This window comes from Chanodichthys erythropterus, chromosome 6, assembly GCF_024489055.1.
Source record: "Chanodichthys erythropterus isolate Z2021 chromosome 6, ASM2448905v1, whole genome shotgun sequence".
Classification (NCBI taxonomy): Eukaryota; Metazoa; Chordata; class Actinopteri; order Cypriniformes; family Xenocyprididae; genus Chanodichthys; species Chanodichthys erythropterus.
In genome coordinates this window covers 33,850,888-33,867,543 of record NC_090226.1, presented here as the reverse complement: position 1 = coordinate 33,867,543, position 16,656 = coordinate 33,850,888, and the positions used below count along the sequence as shown (strand labels likewise).

The 16,656-nt window shown below is 38.4% G+C and overlaps 1 protein-coding gene across 1 annotated transcript; it reads left to right on the top strand.

The window, feature by feature from the left end:
* The first annotated feature begins 6,109 nt into the window (after positions 1–6,109).
* On the top strand, positions 6,110–16,656 carry isy1 (ISY1 splicing factor homolog). Its single transcript, XM_067387578.1, has 11 exons — positions 6,110–6,185; positions 6,468–6,490; positions 6,646–6,697; positions 6,796–6,861; positions 6,945–6,987; positions 7,061–7,173; positions 9,640–9,757; positions 11,107–11,229; positions 12,065–12,183; positions 12,264–12,350; positions 15,363–16,656. The coding sequence occupies exons 1-11, from the start codon at positions 6,183–6,185 to the stop codon at positions 15,468–15,470; spliced, it is 855 nt and encodes a 284-aa protein (XP_067243679.1). The 5' UTR covers positions 6,110–6,182; the 3' UTR covers positions 15,471–16,656.

The following is a 16,656-nucleotide window of genomic DNA, read 5'->3' as shown; positions in this document are numbered from 1 at the left end:
GTGGTTCAACTTTAATATTATGAAGCGACGAGAATACTTTTTGTGCACCAAAAAACTAAATAACGACTTTATTCAACAATACCTAGTGATGGGCGATTTCATGCTCTGAACCACTGATTCGAAACAAAAGATTCTTAAAACTTTGATGCTTCATGAAGCAGTGTTTTGAAATTGCCCATCACTAGATATTGTTGAATAAAGTCGTATACAAAAAGTATTCTCGTCGCTTCATAACATTAGTCTCGGAGGAATGCAGCTCCTTGAAATCACGATGTAGCATACCTTGCGTAGGTAGGGAACGCGGCTCTCTGAGTGTTACAATACATAGGAGGTCGGAGACACAGGTACAGTTTACGATGTTTATTGAGACAACCAGAGCAGAGTGCAGGTGAGTGAAAGCAGACAAAGTTTCCAGACAGAATATATATCAAGACAGTGATACTTTACTTGATCTTCACACCAGATTCGATGAGGACTGAGAGACATGGAGCAGAAGCAACACAGAGACACTCACGGAGGACTGGAGAACACAGAGGATCTAGGAGACACACTGGAGACAGGTAAGTAGTCTGTAAGGTAAGCATTCAGGTTAGTATGCGTTAACGAGACCAGACAATGACTGAGTGACTGTGGGTGTCTTAAATAGTGCTGCTGATTGGGATGGTGATGAGTGTAAGGTGCGTGTGATCAGTTTCTGGTGAGGGAGTGCAACGTGATTGGCTGGGTGCAGAGCCTGGCGTGTCTGTGACACTGAGCTATTCATCAGATTTGAACATGCATATTCAGAGGCTGAAGTTAGACTCCCATCAAACTAAGTACAAGGTACTTTTAAATATGTCAAGTAGTATTCAAACAAGGGTTGGGTCTATAAAGTGTGGTGGCTGATATTTTCCAGGGCTTGCAATATGTTATCAGTTCCTGGGCGAATGTCGTGTTGGAAAGCAGATGATGCCCATCATCCCATTCTTTTAAGCATAGAAGCAGGGACCGTAGAAGCTGCTGTTGTGGCTGCTCCTATGCTGTGTAGAGGCTGGGGGCGAGACCACAATGTTGGCAGAGGAGGTGATGTGTGAACCATCTTGTCATGATGTTTCCATACTCAGTGGCAAACAGTGGCTCATTGGTATGCGAATGAGAGCGGTGATTCAGATACTGGATAATGAAAGAGAGGACGAAATTCAGAATTGGTATGGTTACCAACACACCTTTTCTTTCTCTATCTGACTTTGAATGTTTAAGGTGAATTTCAAAATGGTTTGATTTCAGTGAGATATCGGCCAGTGAGAAGTCTTGGGAAGGGTTAAATTCCCCTTATCTTAAAGGCTGAAAGAAATGTTGGTATATGAGCTAAAGAAACCTGTGCGCTGCTAAGATCCCATAAGATGGAGTACAGGAAGTGTGAAAGGTAAGCGTTTATCGTTAATGGCTGGACTTTCCTTTTTAAGACCGTTCAGGAGAAGAATGATAGAGGGATTTTTGAGAAGGCTCTACATCTCGGGAATTAAGCATCTTAGATGAAACTTCTGATTTTAGAACTTTAATGGATGAAGGCTGCAGTTTTTAGGACTCAAAACAATGGACAATGAAGACACATACAGTAGAGATGTCAACTGGAACAGTAGAAACTGCATGTGCAATACAGATTGAAGAATAGTAAGACCAGGCAGGATCATTGGTTTTTACTGTGGATTTAGTCAGTCCTAATCTCAAGTATTGGTTAGCTGAGGAGGTCAGGTGCTTTAGAGCGTCATTTAGTCGAGGAAAGTTAGACCAAATGGAGGGCAGTGGAGGCTTGATGCAGAAGCGTCTGGGCCATAACCGTCTGAATTTGAATCGAGATAATGAATCTGGGAGTCTAAAACGCCTGAGTGCATCCTCCAGGCACGCAAGACCGCCAAAACATAAAAAGTGAAGACAGCCCTCTTGGCCATTACAGGACTGATAGGGAGAGCATGCGGGACTGGAGCAGACTCACTGGCTGGAGCGGGCTCTGGAGCGAACTCACTGGCTGGAGCGGGCTCTGGAGCGAACTCACTGGCTGGAGCGGGCTCTGGAGCGAACTCACTGGCTGGAGCGGGATCTGGAGCGAACTCACTGGCTGGAGCGGGATCTTGAGCGGACTCACTGGCTGGAGCAGGCTCTGGAGCGGACTCACTGGCTGGAGCGGGATCTTGAGCGGACTCACTGGCTGGAGCGGGCTCTGGAGCGGACTCACTGGCTGGAGCGGGCTCTGGAGCGGACTCACTGGCTGGAGCGGGCTCTGGAGCGGACTCACTGGCTGGAGCAGGCTCTGGAGCGGACTCACTGGCTGGAGCGGGATCTTGAGCGGACTCACTGGCTGGAGCGGGCTCTGGAGCGGACTCACTGGCTGGAGCGGGATCTGGAGCGAACTCACTGGCTGAAGCGGGATCTTGAGCGGACTCACTGGCTGGAGCGGGATCTTGAGCGGACTCACTGGCTGGAGCAGGCTCTGGAGCGGACTCACTGGCTGGAGCGGGATCTTGAGCGGACTCACTGGCTGGAGCAGGCTCTGGAGCGGACTCACTGGCTGGAGCGGGCTCTGGAGCGGACTCACTGGCTGGAGTGTACTCACTGGCTGGAGCAGGCTCTGGAGCGGAGTCACTGGCTGGAGTGTACTCACTGGCTGGAGCGGGCTCTGGAGTGGAGTCACTGGCTGGAGCGGACTCAATGGCTGGAGTGGGCTCTGAAGCGAACTCACTGGCTGGAGCGGACTCTGGAATGGACTTGCTGACTGGAGCGGATTCCCCGGCTGGAGCGCATTCCCCGGCTGGAGCGGATTCCCCGGCTTGAGCGGATTCCCCGGCTGGAGCGGATTCCCCGGCTGGAGCGGATTCCCCGGCTGGAGCGGATTCCCCGGCTGGAGCGGGCTCTGGGAAGGCCTCCAGGCCTTGAGGGATGACTGAAGCTTTCCTCCTCCTCTTCCTCCTTTTACGAGAGTGAGGCAGTGACTCCGTGCCCACCTCCTCTGTGGATTCGGGTGTGACCTCGTGGGCTGGAGCGGGCTCTGGCTGAACATGCGTTGCCCATCGGCTTCTATGGCCGAGATATTTGACAAAGCCCCAAAAATCCAGGATCTGAAGCCCCCCCATCTCCCACTGAGGCAGAGGGTCATCGAGGCATCCATTAAAAATCTTTTTTAGTGCCTCATCATTATACTGCAGCCCTCTCACCATAGTCCAGAAAAACTGGGCAAAACACCCTACCTCTCTTCCCTCCTGTCGTAGAGTCACCGCTGCCAGAAATAGAGCCATCTGCTCTCCAATGGAGGCTGGGGGAAGAATCTGAACGCTCATGCTGCTGGATCTATTAGTGATGGCGTTTTCTGTCACAGGATGGTGTTTTCTGTCACGGTTTCACAAAGACAAGAAGGCAAGATCCATGTGCAGCAATTTATTGGGGTAATCCAGAAACGTAATCCACAGAGAGGCAGGGGTCAAAATCCATAGAGCAGTCCAAACAGAAAACAAAGAAAAGCAAAACAGAGAAACCAGGAACATCCATGAAAACACCATAACCAAAACAGAAACAGCTGAGTATAAATAGACAGACACTAATGAGGAAACACAAAACAGCTGGGTGCAATGACATGGGATAATGAGTCCGGGAAGTGTGTTATGGGTAATGTATGTAGTCCAAGGGGTGAAAACAAGAGTCCGGGATGGAGTGCCCTCTAGTGGCTGATTAGGGCACTCTCACTAGTGATCATGATGAGATTAATGGCTTATTCTGCATGACCTTATATCCTTAAAACTTAAACAATAAAAAATAAAACTTAACAACTACCTTACTAACTATTAATAAGCAATAATTAGGAGTTTACTGAGTCAAAATACATAGTTAATAGTGAGAATTGGATCCTAAACTAAAGTGTGACCTTTTTAAGAATAAAATAATTGAGATACTTTAAAAAATAAAATATAAATGTTACTTTTCATGGCAAAAATCAGCAAACTATTCTTTGGTGCGCAGTCAAAACTGACCTATATAAGAGTATAATAACAATATATTGATTGTTGAAATGACATGTGAACAGACGTTCAGCAACATGAAAAGGCCAAAGAGCCGCTGATAGTCGAGTGAAAGCCTCGTTCAGTTCATGTGATGGCTGCTGAAAGCCGAGGAGAGTTAGTTTACAGCTCAGTACAGCAGCTGTCTGACGAACCGTAACTCCAGTAATGAGTTTCCCAAACAGCACATTTTACTAAAGTCACGTGTCCTTGTAAACACAAATCCTGTTGGATGATATAGCAAAAAGCAGCAGAATGAAACACAAGTAGATGCTTGCTAAATGCATTGCTTTTGATGTCACGTGACTAATACCATTTATAGAAACTTTATTTTTAGGTCTGTTGAAGCCAGATGAGCCTCTGAAGTAATGTGAGGGTGTGAAGAGCTGCTGAATCACCTCAGATCAATGAGAACAGAGAAACTGAGACCTGTAGATCAGCTAATACACATTAAACCAGTGTGTGGAAGGGTTCAATATGAAGACTTCATGGCTGTGAAGATTCAAGTCACAAACCATCTCAGGCGTCCAAACCAGCTCGAGTTGAACCTTGGAGTTGATCTTCTTTTTATTGCAATAATTTGAACAATGACAATAACATATTAATTACATCAAATCTAAAAAGAAGAGAAAGCAGCAAGAAATTCACAATAAGTACAAAAGTTACAAATTATTCAAAGAATAGATTTGAGGCTTTAAAATAATTAAGTCTTTTTCTGCTTTATTTGTTTTATTGTATGCAAATAGTGAGCTATTTCTATTTTAAAATTAGCAAAATTAGTTTTTTTCCCTCTTCATTTACATTTTTTTATTTTTTTTCCATATATAATGAGTACATTCGCAATATACCAAATTTGGAATGTTTTGACCTCATTACAGATGATGCAAAATGCTAGATTTCACCAGAAACAGGATGAAGTCTTTGCTTTCATTGTTATTGCAAATTATAATATTAATGACTTAATGAAATATGCATGACATAAAGAAAAAATCATAATCATAATGACTATTTTTTTTAGATGAAAAGTCAAAATTGTCACAAAAAGTCATAATTATGACATTTTGACTTAATTTTGACTTTAATTCCATAATTATGATTTAGTATGTCATAATCTTGACTTTTTATGTCAATTATGATTTACTAAGCTATGTCATAATTTTGACTTTAACTCCTAAATAATCATCAACTTTTTGTCATAATTTCTAATTTTCGTCTCATAAATATGACTTTAAGTCAGAATTTCAACTTTTTAATGTCATAATCTCGACTAAAGCACGATTGCGGAAATGGGCTTCATAGAAATCCTGCTGATCTGAAAAAAAAAAAACTCAATAAAAGTTCAATCTCTTGAAATGTCTGAGCTCTTATTGAGGTGCAGTTTTATCTCTCACCACTAGATGGTACAAAAACACACATTTCAAGAAGGCTTTCAAAGTAATAATAGTTAAATATATTATATATATATATATATATATATATATATATATATATATATATATATATATATATATATATATATATATATATATATATATATATATTTTTTTTTTTTATTCATGGAACTTCTGTATTTGGTGCCTGTTTTTTTGCAATGTTATTACAAGTTCTATAATAATAATAAAAAACCTTTAAAAAGGTAGTGAAGCAGAGTAAAAAAAAAAATAATGTTACTAGTTAGCTCCATGAGTATTATTTTTTTTTATTAAATACAAAATCTGATTACAACATTTTTATTGAAATATTAACAAAAATATTACAAATTTACAAAACAAAACGGCATACAATTTACATTCAAAAGCATCAATGTTAAGAGGGGCTTCTTTTACTGTCTATGCTTAGACCTAACATAGGATAAAAAAACAAAAACAATTTACATTTCCCTCTTTTAACCATAATTGCACCTTTTCCCAGAAGACACAAGTATATTTGCAAGCAAAAAAAATATGCTCTGTATCTGGAGAAGAATTACAAAATTTGCATAATATAATTTCAAAGTTAAATCTAACCATCTGATTACAACAAAACGGCATAAACAGGTTTGATATGTCATCGTTAGCCGCGCCGGAAGTTGTCCAGTGTAGCAACACGTCATATTCGTGCGTCGTGCGCGCTCACCGTTGAGTTCACGCAGGATTGGACATCTGAACCACAAACATGGTAAAATCAATATTCTCCTTTAGCTAAAGGCTTTTTAGTGATCATACTTGTATTAGAATAAAGATAAAAGTATTGTGAAAATACTTTACAAACACCCAGATTTATAAACAGACTCGAATCTGATTCTTATATGGTTATTATTATCAAGTACAGTATGGTGTAACATTGCAGCTACTCGTTAAAATGAATCTTCAACACGTGATTTCTGACAAAAAGCTGCATTTTTTGAATATGATTATACATGTGAGTAATAAATCAACTATTGCTGTTGTTTATTTTTAGGCTCGAAATGCAGAAAAGGCCATGTAAGTGTCTTCCTTCATATTAAAAATTGAAATGTGTTTTTTATATATATTTTATATATATATATATATATATATATATATATATATATATATATATATATATATATATATAAAACAGATTTTAAATATATGACTGTACTCTTCTAATCGTGCAGGACGGCGTTGGCCAGGTTTCGTCAGGCTCAGCTCGAGGAGGGAAAGGTGAAGGTGGGTTCATCCATACAGCGCACATTATCTTCTCAATACTGATGTGATGAAGGCTGCGATACGGATTGTGTTCACCAGATCATGTGACATATTCACAGGAGAGAAGACCCTTCCTCGCCTCCGAGTGTAATGAGTTACCCAAAGCCGAGAAGTGGAGGAGACAGGTCAGGACGTCACATTCAGAGTCACTTCTGACACAAACATATGAACTGTATTTGGTTTAACCATCATTTTCTTCCTCTTCTAGATCATCAGTGAGATTTCTAAGAAGGTCGCCCAGATTCAAAATGGTGAGAATATGTGATGAAGATCGCTGTAAGGTGAGATGCAGATCACTGACTGACCTCTGACCCTCTTCCTCAGCTGGTCTGGGTGAATTTAAGATTCGGGATCTGAACGATGAAATCAACAAACTGCTCAGAGAGAAAGGACACTGGGAAGTGCGGATCAAGGAGCTCGGAGGGCCGGACTATCGGGTAAGAGTATATATAAGTGCTGTTACGGTTGTTTTTTTCACATCAGAACTAATGGAGACTGATAGTTTTTATTATTTGAGTTTCTTGTTTCATTTTAATTTTAGTTAAAGTTTAATATGTTTTTGTCATTTTTATTAGTTTTTGCTTTTTTAAAATCATTATTTAGTTTGAAATTTAATTTCAGTTTCATTCTTTTTAGCGCTGCTCGATTATGGCAAAAATCATAATCGCAATTATTCTGGTCAATATTGTAATCTCGAATATTTAACATGTTTACGAGTGGGCCGTGTGACCTCATACGAGTAATTTATTTAAAGGTGCAATATGTAAGATTTTTGCAGTAAAATATCCAAAAACCACTAGGCCAGTGTTATATATTTTGTTCACTTGAGTACTTACAATATCCCAAATGTTTGCAACTATTTGTAAATCGTGAGAAAATTGCGATTTTAACCAAGACTCCGGGATGTGTGAGGAGTCGCCTGTCAATAGCGTCATACCCGCGTTACCCTCGGTTTCTGGTTTTATTTTGTAGAAACCATGGAAACACCTTTTAATATTTACATGTTTTATTAGACAAGGGAATATCTGTTTTGATTTACTCAGAGAAAACACTATTTTGTGAAGTAGCTAACATAGCATAATCAGATGCAGCTTTATTTTTAGTAACAGTAATACAGCATTTTCTCCATGTTTTAAAATGAATTGCATGTCATTTATCAACACAATCATCCAGCATTTAATCTGATGTTGTAAAATGGATCTATCTTACTGCAGTGTGTAACAGTGTCTCACAGCAGCCGCCGAGCGAACGCACAGAGTAACGTTATAACATCATTTAACACTCTCAAATGTATCTAATATGATAAACAGAGCTGTGTTTCCTCATACTCATGACCGGAAAAGCGGCAGCGGCGCCGGCGACTGTGTCATAATAAAAGTCCCGCTGCTCGTGAGGCGTGTGTTGATCAGTCACTCCAGCTCCTCGTTCAGCTCCACAACACTCGGTCCTGCTCTGCTTCACACTACAGTAACGTTAATAATCACATCCATGAACATGATTTCTGTCCGAGTCCTATCCCAATTCTTTTGCACCGTCCGTTGAGGTGGAGATCACATGTCACAAGATTCCACGCTCAAACTTGGCATCATCAAGCTACGCCTTTGTTTTGAATAGGCCTCTAGCGACCTCTAGCTGACAGAAATCCTAAATACTGCACCTTTAATGATAACAATATACATCTAGTATTTTTTCTTCACTACATTCCAACAAATAGCCTAATATTTTACTTATTAGTCCACTACATTTCATAAAAACTAGGGCTGCCTCCTAATAGTCAACTAACTGTTAATCAACTAGAAGAGGCTTAGGTGGCAAAAATTGTATTAGTTGGTTGCAAAAAATAAAACTCCAAGGAAGTGAAGTCACGCAGTCTGTGAGGGACAGATCGCTAATGGCGGGTCGTTGTGGTAATTACACTATGTCAGGAAGGAAATACAAATGTTCATAGATCATCCATCTATTTTAAAGGGTTAGTTCACCTAAAAATGAAAAATTCTGTCATTTATTACTCACCCTCATGTCGTTCCACACCTGTAAGACCTTCGGAACACAAATTAAGATATTTTTGTTGAAATCTGATGGCTCAGTGAGGCCTGCATAGACAGCAATAACACTCCCTTTTTCAATGCCCAGAAAGCTGCATATTTAAAACAGTCATGTGACTACAGTGGTTCAACCTTAATGTTATGAAGCGACAAGAATATTTTTTTGTGCGCCAAAAAAAACTAAATAATGACTTTATTCAGCAATATCTAGTGATGGGTGATTTCAAAACACTGCTTCATGAAGCTTCGAAGCTTTACGAATCTATTATTTTCAAAATCACATGATTTGAGTAAATGAGGCTTTGTTACGTCATAAGTGTTTTGAAACTTCAATAGTTCACGAGACGTTGGCATTTTGATACACGATCCGAACCACTGAAACACATTTACACAATGCACAACAAAGCGTCATGTGGCTTTCCCTCCAGAAGCATCTCACACGATTGTGTTCTCAAACACCAGAATCCGAACGCAGGAGAACATGACAGCGTTTTGTCTGCCGCTTTGAAACACAACTCATTTATGATGGAGAGCCTGATTGCAGCAGCTTCCATTTTTATCATGGATCTTTTGCACCAATTTCCTAGGAAATTGCTTTATTCGCAAATGTTTTATGCCACAATACAAGTTAAATTTGCAGTTTTGAATGGAAACGGCACAAGATTGATCAAGGCATTTTTTAAGGGGAATTTTTAAGGCATAAACAATTTTACATCGCTCATTTCATTTTATTCTTCGAGGAACTTTTGGTTTATTTCCATATTGATTAAAATGTTTAAGTGTGGTCAGACTTCTGAACCTCACAGTATTACCTTATGGCAGTGTTTCATACTTAAGTGACATATTTGTGTTCAATAGAGAGTGGGGCCAAAGATGCTGGACCATGAGGGTAAAGAGGTGCCAGGAAACAGAGGATACAAGTATTTCGGTGCCGCAAAAGACTTACCTGGAGTCAGAGAGCTGTTTGAAACCGAGCGTAAGTTCAGTCACATAATATCTGATCCAGATCTGCTGAATGAATGGCTGGTTTCTGTTAGAACTGTGTGTGATTTATATGTTGTAGCTGACAGCTTAATAATGTCTCTGATGACTTTCTGTGTGTGTTTCAACCTGTTCTATACACACAGTGTTTAAACCATCCTGCGTCTACCTAGGGGCGGAAAGTTTCCAGTAAATTGACAAGGGAACTTAACCTGGAGAATTTTGGAAATATTCCAATTTGGAAACTTTACAAGAATTCATGGCAATTAATTGGAAATTTTGGGAAAATTATATATGTATAATTTATATAAAATGTATCATATAAAAACAAATATGGTCATAACATGAAATAAGTTATTTAATTTCCACATTCAATTAATTCTAATTTAGTAAATATGTTAAATAAATATATTTTTATTGCAGCAATTGTTATGCATGAGTTATTTATTTCAGTGTCACATGATCCTTCAGAAATCATTCTAATATGATGATTTGATACACAGTTGTTGAACCAGTTGTGCTGCTTTATATTTGTTTGTAACCTGTGATACTTTTTTCAGGATTCATTGATGAATAAAAAGTTAAAAAAAGAACAGAATTTATTCAAAATAGAAATCTTTTCTAACAATATCACTTAAATATCACTTTTTATCAATTCCACTTGTCCTTGCTGAATAAAAGTATTAATTCTTTCAAAAAAGAAAGAAAAAAAATACTGACCCCAAAATTCTGACCAATAGTGTATATTGTTATTTTAAATAAATGCTGTTCTTTAATTCTTTATTCATCAAAAGTCCTGAAAAAAGTATCACAGGTTATAAAAAAACTGTTTCCAACATTGATAATTGAGTATCAAATCATCATATTAGAGTGATCATGTGACACTGAAGACTGGAGTAATGATGCTTTATATTAATTATATTTTTATGTTTATCAAAATAGAAAACCATTATTTTAAATCGTAGTAATATTTTACACTATTACTATTTTTTTCTGTATTTTTGATCAAATGTGCATGTTATGGAGGAATACACAGTGCATGCAGGGGGTGTGTCCTCAATAGCTCTGCAGTAAGTGCTGTGTGTGACTGAGGAATGTGCAGGGTAAAAATTCAACTAAAATTGCATTAAATCTGGTTGTTTTAACCAAAATTATGCTGCAAGATGTTTTTTTCAAGGTACATTTAAGTACCCTGTTACAGGCTAACCTGCAGTTTTGCAAATTCCCTGTTAATTCCCATATATTCCCATTAATTCCCATGGAAAGTTTCCAGCTTTGAAAATTCCTGGAATTTTGCAACTCTATGTCTACCTGACATCTACCGCTTTGATTTCTCCATTGCAGCTGTACCGCCACCCAGAAAAACACGAGCTGAGCTGATGAAGGACGTGGATGCTGAGTATTATGGGTATAGAGATGAAGACGATGGCGTTTTAGTGCCTTTGGAACAGGAATATGAGAAACAAGGTGGGGCAAGGTCCGGCTAAACACCAGAAATACACATTAAATCAGTGACTGTGTTTGTATTCTTGATGTTTTTAATTATGATTAAGCTGATAACGTAAGAAAGGCCACTGTTTTCTCACTTAAAGAAATCATTCAGCCATAAATGAAAACTCATATACATTTATTCATTTAGCAGACCTGTGTTTTGGGCTCCTCGTGCCTTTAGACGAGCCGATCCGTCACGAGATCCGCTTCATTTAGACTGTAGCAGACGCTCACACACACTTTCAGATGAAGCGCTGCATTGTGTATGTGTTCGCTCTGGTACAGTTGTGGCATTGTGTGCTGATAACATTTCCTGACATGTGTTTCCCATTTGTGTCTGTTTAACTGAATGCATGACATGCGGCAGGAGGTTTGATGCGACTCATATGAAGCGTAACGCGCACCTGACAGTCCAGTGACCTGAAGTCACATGACAGCTGCATTCCACCTCAGATTCATTCACATGTGAACATTGAGGCCTGATTAACATTGCATAGTTCAAGTCAGCTTTATTTCTATTATTTCACAGTGATGGAGAGGAAATTAATGATGCAAACAGACAAACTCTGAACTGAATCTCAATTCTTCAGCTCAAGTTTTGTTCTCTTCTGATAGTAGCAGCACAGTCAAATCAATATTATTTAGGCTTGATTGTAGTATCTTGTGTGTTTATATATAAGGTTATATGTGGCGTATATTTTCTGCAGCTGTAGAAAGAATCTGCTGCCATATAATTGTTTTTCTCATTCCGCCCCCTCTGAGTTAAACATGATGTTTAAGTATAAATCCTGATTTGTGTTTTCCTCGGCAGTCATAGCAGAGGCTGTTGAGAAATGGAAAGCAGACAAAGAGGCTCGATTAGCTGCTGGTGTAGGTGTGAAAGACCTGGAAGAGGAGGAGGAACACATTTACGCTGTCAGAGATGAAGAGGTGAGCATCTCCATCCAGCCGACTTGGATTATTTTCATCAGTTCAGATTCATTTGATCTTTTTTATGTATTTTTGAGCAGTCTGATGATGAAGCGGGAGAGCAGATGGAGGGAGAAGATGGTGCGCAGTCATTTTTCGCTCATGTTCCTGTTCCCTCGCAGAAGGAGGTTTGTTTCACTTTTAATTGAGTTCATGTGAGCTGCACAAAACGAGTGTGATTTTGGAGCCTAGATAGGAATCATCACCCGTGTCCTGTCCTTTACTCGCTCTCATGTCATTCCAAACATGCAAAAGGAGAATATTTGAAGAATCTTTACACTGATCTTTTCAACACAATGACAGTTTATGGTGAACACATCTATAATACTCAAAAAAGGAGAAAAAAGCACCGTAAATGTAGCCCATGTGATTCATGTACTATATTCAAAGTCAGTTTTTTTTTTTTAACATCATTCATTCTCTAATAATAAGGGCTGGACGGTATGATGATATATCATTACCATGGTATAAAAATCGTGGTATGTAGATAAATAGCATTATTGACACTTCAGAGTGATGAAATGCATGAACGAGAATATAAAGAACGAGACGTGCTCTGGTTAGTTCACCCAAAAATGAAAATTCTGTCATTTATTACTCACCCTGTCGTTCCACACCCGTAAGACCTTCATTCATCTTCAGAACACAAATTAAGATGTTTTTGATGAAATCCGATGGCTTTGTGAGGCCTGAGCAATGACATTTCCCCTCTCAAGATCCATTAATGTACTAAAAACATATTTAAATCAGTTCATGTGAGTACAGTGTTGCAATATTAATATTATAAAGCCACGAGAATATTTTTGGTGCACCAAAAAAAACTAAATAACGACTTATTTATTGATGGCCGATTTCAAAACACTGCTTCAGGAAGCTTCGGAGCGTTATGAATCAGTGTGTCGAATCATAATTCGGATCGCGTCATACCGCCAAACTGCTGAAATCATGTGACTTTGGCACTCCAACTGCTGATTCGACACAAAAGATTCATAACCCTCCATTATAATAATATAATTATAATGGATTATATAATGTTAAAATAATGCAGCAGTGCTTTTTTTCGTCATATTTGTTCAATGGCATAATTCATATAATTCAGCTTCAAAAACACGATTTATGGAATCACTTAGTAATGTAGATGAACACAGGTCTGCCATAAACAGAGCATTATACCGCTTTCCAAATTATTATGCAAGTAACATTTCAGTAGAATAAACATTCAGATTATAGTTTTTCTAAAGAAAATCTTTTTAGATAACTGGTATCAATCACAGACAAAATAATTTGCCAGGTCTATGGAAACCCTACTTAGAGGTTGTTCCACATTATTAAGCAAGTCACTGTTCTCATGCAATATGGGGAAGAAAGATCTTTCTGAAGATGAAAAGAATACATATAAGAATACTTTCCCCATCAATCGTATAAAATGCACAACACCGCTGTATTCTGCGTCAAAAGGACACGCGCTCAGATGTAAACAAGCTCAACGTGCATGTGGCACATGACGGAACAAGTGAAGGAGACGCTCTGAATGAAAGTGCACGTTCACTCTCTGACAGCAGAGGGCGCTGATGGAACAGCAGAATGCACGGAAACCCCGTAAACAAAGCAACTGCGCTGGTGAAGTTTTTAAAATGCCTCAAACATATATTTTAATCTGGACTACAACATGCCATAATGATTAGAATTGTTCTGATTATTTGTTATTGTTCAGTAAAACTTAATGACATAGGGCTTCATTAGTTAACATGTTAATTCATTAAACTGACAATGAAAAATACTTATAAAGCATTCATTATTCTTAGTTAATTTCTTAGTTACTATTTAATAACATTACTAAAATCAAAAGTACTTATTTAATGGACCTGAGAGAAAACTAACAATGATCAGTTGTGTTTCTTAACTAACATTAACAAAAAATAATATTTTCTGTAACAAATGTAGCTGTTGCTCAATCTTAGTTAATGCGTTAAATGAGACCTTACTGTAAAGTGTTATGATGTTCTTTATAGCCTAATTCTTTTGCATGGTTTGAAAATTTGACTTAATATTTTTTTGTGTATTGTATTATTATTGAGTTTTTAAGCCTGTTCTACTGACAACTTATTTCGTGATAATACCGTATACCGTGATAAAAGCTTCAGCAATTAATCGCAACATGAAAATTTGATACCGTCACATGCCTACCCCCCACAAAACCCACCGCACGCTATAGGGGGTCTAATGATTTTCTTTGGTTTTCTATGAGAGGAAAGGGAGGCATGAGTTCTGCTGTAACTTTACCTGCGGGTGTCGCTGTTGGGCAGTGTTCCTTAAGAAATACGAGTGACTTGCGCTCTTTTTAATGTCATAATTTGTAATATTTGTGTTGTTTTATGGATTATTTTTTCATCCCTTTTTTTTTTTTTTTTGTTGGAGGCACTGCCTCCCTTGCCTCCTTGGAGGAAACGCCCCTGATCAGAATTTATTCGGCAAATGCATTTCCATCTCCCATTATTCGCATTAACTCCTTTTCGCACAAGTCAAAAACCATCTCAAGGAAACATAAAATCTTCTCTGCGAATTAAGGAATTTTTTCAGAAATTTGGCATTTCCATTACTTGTTTCTGATGTGATACTTCAAAATGCACATAAAAACATTGTGATGGAATCATATCTACTGTAGCTTTTAAATCATGGCCAGTTTGACATCAGCTGTGTTTCAATCCACCTAATATCTTATCCGATAAGAAGACGTGCACATGGAAACACATTTACCGAAAAAATCCCTCAATGTGCAACAAAACCCTCGCGTGACTTTGCCTCAGCCGAGGACATGACAGCGTTTATTGTGTTTCGTCTGACGCTCTAAGACGAAACTCATTTATGATGGAGGAAAAAAGAGCCTGATTGAAGCAACTTCCATTTTTATTACTGATATTTTGCACCAGTTTCCCATGAAGTGATGATTTTGTTCTCTTGAACACATGGGATGGAAACGTTAAATTCACAACTTTAGATGGAAACAGCAACTGATACTAAAATAACATGAAAAATTGTGTTCCATGAAAAATTAGGATTCTGTGCTGCTCCTTTTTAATACTGAATCACATGTAAACAATCCTAAAAAGCTGATCAAATGATGTTCTTGTCGATCCCAGATTGAGGAAGCCCTGGTCAGACGGAAGAAGATGGAGCTGCTGCAGAAATACGCCAGTGAGAGTTTGATGGCGCAAAGCGAAGAGGCCAAAACGCTACTTGGATTATAGAGGGATCAGCTGGGTTGAAACGGGTTCATGAACAATCTTCAGCAGTCACGCATCTTAATGTGAGCGTTGAGTCCAGAGCGGTGTCGTTAGATGATAACTGACACTGACCATTATTTGATCACATCTGCTTTATATGAAACAGATGTGCTTGAAGATGCTTAAGTTTTGGTTATGGATCTTATAAACGTCACGTTTTTGTCCGGCTTGACTTGGTCAATATGATGCATATGAACTGCACAGTTAACATTAAGCTGTCTGTTTTATTTGTCATTTGGACCGTACTTTAGACAGTATTGTTGTTATTGGGTGTAATTACACAGTGACTGTCTCACACTGATCATGTCAAATTATGTTTTACATACAAGTATAAACTGTAGGGCTTTCTTTCAAATGACTGTTCATTCGTCCTTCATTTGTTCCAGCTGTAAAAGCACAAAAATCTCTGTAAATATTTTATATGCCTTCTTGGACTAGTAAACTGCTTTTTTACAAAACTATTTTTATACTATTAATATTCTTTCTGTGTAAATGCATTGAGTATTATCTGTTCACACACAAGTATCTGATGAGACACAGATCGGTTCATGTGACCAGCCAGACTGAAGCTACTGAAATAAACCAGTCACATTTACACTATCAGGACTAAATCTAATATCCTGTTCGCCCAAAATGCCCTTTTTCTGCAGTGGATGTAATGCAGGTCTTGTGTCTTTTTTATTATCTTATCTAGAGATTTTACATTTCAAAATATATAAATTTAACTGGCTCTTATGTCAACTGTTGCTGTTTGTACATCTTCAGGTTAAAATTAACTTAGTAGTAGTAGTAGTAGTAGTAGTAGTACCCAATAACAACTGCATGACATGGTTGGTCATGTGATGTTTATTAAGGGTGGCTTTTTCTGGAGGACTACATCATTTTAATGAGATTTCTCAGAAGTGCTGGTCTTTTCTGTGTAACAATTTAAAGTAACTTAGCAGTAAAATATTTCTTCACATCATAATTTATAAGAAACATTTAGTTGTTTTTTGTATTTATTAAAGAAACATGATAATGTACAAAGTTTCAGGAAAACATTAAAGGTGCAGTAAGCGATTTCTGATATTTGAAATCGCCAAAAAATCACACCCCTATCTTGATGACTCCGCCCCTAAACACAGGCCCCTCCCCCCATGAGTGGACATGC